The 5,317-nt window shown below is 36.7% G+C and overlaps 1 protein-coding gene across 1 annotated transcript; it reads left to right on the forward strand.

Annotated features, from left to right (window-relative positions):
- The first annotated feature begins 1,546 nt into the window (after positions 1 to 1,546).
- LOC113310672 (metallothionein-like protein type 2) lies at positions 1,547 to 2,423 on the forward strand. Its single transcript, XM_026559414.1, has 3 exons — positions 1,547 to 1,717; positions 1,847 to 1,918; positions 2,031 to 2,423. Exons 1-3 carry the CDS (start codon positions 1,560 to 1,562, stop codon positions 2,131 to 2,133), a joined length of 333 nt encoding a protein of 110 aa, XP_026415199.1. The 5' UTR covers positions 1,547 to 1,559; the 3' UTR covers positions 2,134 to 2,423.
- Positions 2,424 to 5,317: the final 2,894 nt, after the last annotated feature.

The following is a 5,317-nucleotide window of genomic DNA, read 5'->3' on the forward strand; positions in this document are numbered from 1 at the left end:
AACTCGAAATTGAAGACTCTTGAAGTTATGTTTCAACTTTCAAGTGACAATTCATAAACTGAATTAGTGAACTCCAAACAAGTTCTATCCTCGGGACAATTATGAAGCCCAAGTCTGGCAAGTCTGATGTGGAAGTGGAGACATTCAGAATCAAAAATCATGATAAAAAGTGTTCATCTTCTAAGAAACCGCGAGTCCTACAAAGAATGGATGGGAGACGTTAAGGGGCCACCACTAACAAAAAAAGCTATAATCAAAAGCTGTAGGGTCTTAAAAATCATAGCCATGTTGTACTCTTTTATACCATTATTAAGGGACATGAATGATATAAAATGGCCTTTGGGGAAAGGCTTAGTATTTACGTGCAAAACCGAATTTCTAAAATACCAAGTCACCTTTAGAAGTCATCGGATTAGCAAACCTTATGCGGGTGGATGTGATGTACCGATTGCGAAGAATTCATGTGTTAATTTAAAATTATACTACAAAAAAACTCAAATAATGGTGGAATTAATAAACAAATCAGTATAATTAGTATTAATCTTATCTCATGATTCAACTACTTAATCAGATTCCCTGCTCTGGAATCAAACAACTAATGTACAAAAAATAATAACGTCAACTCTTCGAAAACAACAATGTGTCAATGTATATGGGTACTGAAATCATCGCTACCGGGGTGAATTATTATTATTCACTGATGCATTATTAGTGCTTCGTTTAACCTTATGGATGATGCATCAGCAAGTAGTGTACTACATGTACTGCTTCAACAAAAAAATGTACTACTTAAAAGGTCAGAAAATTTGTCATAGAATCAAAAGTTGAGATAATAAAAAAGATTACTTCACCTTGAGAAGTTTGCAGGGAATTCATCTAACCAGCTCCACTGGACATCACAACTAATTTAACACCATGTCCCCCGAATGATTTTGCAGTCCAATTGTCCAAACTTATCTCGGTAGGCATAGAATCATTAAGCTTGGGTATGGAGGACAGGAAGGAATCATGCATGGATACATCTAGGTTACGTTATCCATAAAGGACCGTATTGGACCAAACCGTATTAATGTAGGTTACAGTATTAATTAACCTAGGCTATTTTGGATAAGAGCGCGATCAATGAAGAAGATGACACATTAATTCCTTTGGGGATCGAGACTCTTCTTAAAGAAAGGAAAAAAAAGATGTTTTAAAGTCTCGATGCACATTAAAGTGATGAACCGATCCATCTTCATTATTACCAATTTTGTACTTAAGATTATAGCATAGGGTCCCGTCGTGACTGAATCACTACCGTGGATCGGAGACATGCGGTAGGTATCCCCTAACCTTTCCCAGATCAGTTCCACCACAAGAGTTCTATGCATAACCCACCTTCTCACGTAGCAGTAATGTAGATATTTTGGAACATAATAAAGTTATTAGTCCGGTGCTCTCAAAAATGAGAGGTAGAGAAGAAAACATGTCCAACATCCTAATAGTAGTGGACACGTGTACGGTGATGGTTATCACTCCCTTTGTTCACCTTCACTATAAATAGACCTTACTACCAACATATGAAACTCACTCAATTCCATCAAAACAATCCTCTGTTCTCTTTGCAAACTCTTCAAGCTAGTTTTTCATCCTTTCATCTTCTTTTACTAATCATGTCTTGCTGCGGAGGAAAGTGCGGGTGTGGACCAAGCTGCGGCTGCGGTAGCAGCTGTAACGGGTAATTGCTTTCATCAAATTTCCTCTAATTCTGGTTTATGTCATCTGTTTGATCACTAAAACTTTGTTAATTCCCTTATTTTCCTTGAAAAGTTTTAGAATTCTAAAACATGGGTTGTTTTAATTATAGGTGCGGCATGTACCCAGATATTGAGACCTCCAACACCCAGAGCCTCATCTTTGGAGTTGCTCCTCAACAATCGTATGTCTTCTCTCTCTCTCTTTATATCCAATCAATTCGACTTATCCTGTTTCTTTATACATGGATGGGTTGTTCTCTTAATGTTTTATTTACTGCAATAATTGTGGTGTAGATTCTCTGCTGGTTCAGAGATGGGAGCTGAAGGAGGTGGTTGCGGTTCTGGTAGCTGCAAGTGCGGTTCCGACTGCAAATGTGGTTCTGACTGCAAATGCTAGTTAAAGTCAGTCAGTCTCCATGTTTCTACTGTGTTAATCATCAATGTGATGATCTCTATCTTTATGTTGTTATTGTAAAAATAAAAGGTAGGATATGTGTGTGGTTGTCATAACCATTACATGCCTACTTAGTCATGTGTTTTCTTCTTAATCTATGTTGATTTTTTTGTTAAATCAAGAAAATTATTTCAGCAAACTGTGTTGAGTTGTTAAGGGTTGATTTATTAATGTTAGTGATAGAGGAGGACTCCTTATATATAATTCCCTTCCAATGAAATTAAATAACCTTTTCAGGACTGCCTCTATTACAACATTTCTCAATCTACAGACCTTAAATATGATCTTAAGTACGAGACTCAGTAATCATTTTAGTTTTTTGAGGGATCGTGGACTCTCTACGATTATGTATATGGGCCGGTAGTGCTTTGTACGGACTAGTCAGTCACCAAGAGGTGAACATGAACAACAAAATGAAATGGTTAATCTCCATAGACAAACTGCGAGAGATAACCAACTGTGGCTTGCTCAATTGATCAGGAGCCTGACTCTTACCGGTCAGAGACTCGGGTCTGTACTCTATAATCTTAGAAAAATGAACATGACACTTAGTGAAAGGGTTATCGGTTCCCGACCGAAGATAACAAAAGAGACATTAAGTTGATGGATTTTGAAAAAGATTAATTAAGAGATCAAAATTGTTTATCAAATACCAAATGAAAAAGAGTAGTAACTGTCGATGCTTCTTCGTTCATAGCTAACCAGACGCGAGTGGTATAGGTAACAAAACAGCTGAACAGGTCCTACACAGAAAGTACATGACAAATTAATGTGGAACAAGGTAAAAGAAAGCAATACTAGATTGCTATAAGCAAGAAGAGAAGAGAATTCAAGCAAGAAGAGAAAGATAAGTTTTGTGTTTAATAATTTGATTGAGTAATAGATAGATCTTACAAGACTTAATCTAGCCTTTATATAGGCTTGAAGAATAACTAAACTAGGAAACAGAAAACTAAAAGGAAATCTAAAAGAATCCTAAAAATAAGAAAGACTGAAACTAGGAAATCATGGAAGCCAAACCTCTAAGCGGAATCTTCTGGAATTGTAGTATGCCCTGCATCAGTCCCCCCTTCTAGAGTAAAGCTCGTCCTCGAGTTGTCCAAACAAACCAGAAGTTCATTGTCACCATGAAACGTAAAAATCTCTTGAACATTAAATGTGTTGGAGATATTCCAATCATTTGGTAGATCAATAACATAAGCATTATCATTGATCTTCTTTAAAACCTTGAAAGGACCATATTCTCCATCTTGATTTTGTTATAAGTACCCAATGGAAATCTCTCTTTTCTTAGATGTATCATCACGAGCTCCCCTTCCTTGAAGGTTTTAAACCTCTCGTGTTTATCAGCATCCTCTTTATATTTAGAATTGGACTTCTCCAGTTTAGATTTTACTTTATTATGTAATTCAGTTTCTTTGTCTACAAAAAAGTCGGCTGCAGTGTTTGTACTCTGTGTGGTGGGTAAGGCTACCAAATCAAGAGTATGATTAGGTACTTTAGAGTACACAATCTCAAATGGAGTTTTCCCAGTAGAACGATTCACAGAAGTGTTGAAAGCGAATTCCATATGTGGAAATAACACATCCCACTTCTTACTATTATCCAGGCATATAGCTCTAATCAAATTCCCAAGTGATCTATTAACAACCTCAGTCTGTCCATCAGTTTGCGGATGTGAAGTTGTGCTGAATTGTAGAACTGTGCCTAAGCGCATCCATAAACTTTTCCAGAAATAACTCAAAAATTTGGTATCTCTGTCAGAAGTGATAGACTTTGGAACCCCATGCAATCTTACTACTTCTTTAAAGAACAAAGAAGCAACATTAGAAGCGTCAGTTGATTTCTTACAAGCCACGAAGTGAGCCATTGTAGAGTAACGATCAACTACGACCATAACAGAATCATTACCTCTAGCAGTACGAGGTAAACCAAGTATAAAATCCATACTTATATCAACCCAAGGTGCATCAGGAACTGGTAAAGGAGTTTACAACCCGGTATTTTGAATTGTACCCTTTGCTCTCTGACAGACCATGCATTTTTGTACGAACTTTTGTACATCACGTTTCAAAGATGGCCAGAAATATCTTTCTTCAATCAGGGCAATGGTTTTATCTCTCCGAAAATGACCACCAAGACCACTGCCATGTAATTCTCGCATAAGCTGTAAACGTAAAGACCCTTGAGGAATACATAATCGATTCCCTTTAAAAAGAAAACCTTCTTGTATAAGAAAATCATCAACCCCATGAGTTTGAGAACTGCATTGATCTCATAGTTTGCCAAAATATTCATCTTCTGGATAAATGTCTTTGATATAGTCAAATGCATAACTCTCATTACGAATTGTAGTTAATAGATGACTGCTTCTACTTAAGGCATCAGCAACTTGATTCAATTTTCCACTTTTATGTCTCACGGAGAAAGTGTATTTGTTGAGTGTGGAAAGCCATCGATCATACATTCTGTTAACTTTAGCAGAAGTATTCAAAAACTTCAAAGCATGGTTGTCAGTGTTGACAACAAATTCCCTATGTATAAGATAAGTATGCCACTGCTTAAGAGATTGAACAAGAGCCAATAACTCTAATTCATATGTAGACCATTTCTTTTGTGCATCTGAATTCTTCTCACTTTAATATGCAATTGGATGACCCTCCTGTGATAATACTGCACCAATACCAACAACATATGCATCACAATCTATTTCAAAAGGCTTGTTGAAATTTGGAAGTGCAAGAATTGGTGCCGTACAAAGCTTTTCTTTAAGAAGAATAAAGCTTTTATCCATTGCTTCCGTCCACTCAAACTTCTCCTTCTTGAGACAGTCAGTCAAAGGTGCAGAAATAGAGCTAAAGTTCTTCACAAATCTTCGATAGAAAGAAGCCAAACCATGAAAACTACGAACATCACGAATAGAAGTAGGAACTGGCCAATCTTCAATTGCTTGAACTTTAGAAGGATCGACATGAATACCATCAGTAGAAATCACATATCCCAAAAATGTTACTGAAGAAGCCATGAAGGTACACTTCTTCAAATTAACATATAAAGAGTTGTCAGCAAGAACTTGAAACACTTGTGAAAGATGTTGTAGGTGTTCTGGCTCACTGCGACTAAAAAT

This window comes from Papaver somniferum, chromosome 9, assembly GCF_003573695.1.
Source record: "Papaver somniferum cultivar HN1 chromosome 9, ASM357369v1, whole genome shotgun sequence".
Taxonomy (NCBI): Eukaryota; Viridiplantae; Streptophyta; class Magnoliopsida; order Ranunculales; family Papaveraceae; genus Papaver; species Papaver somniferum.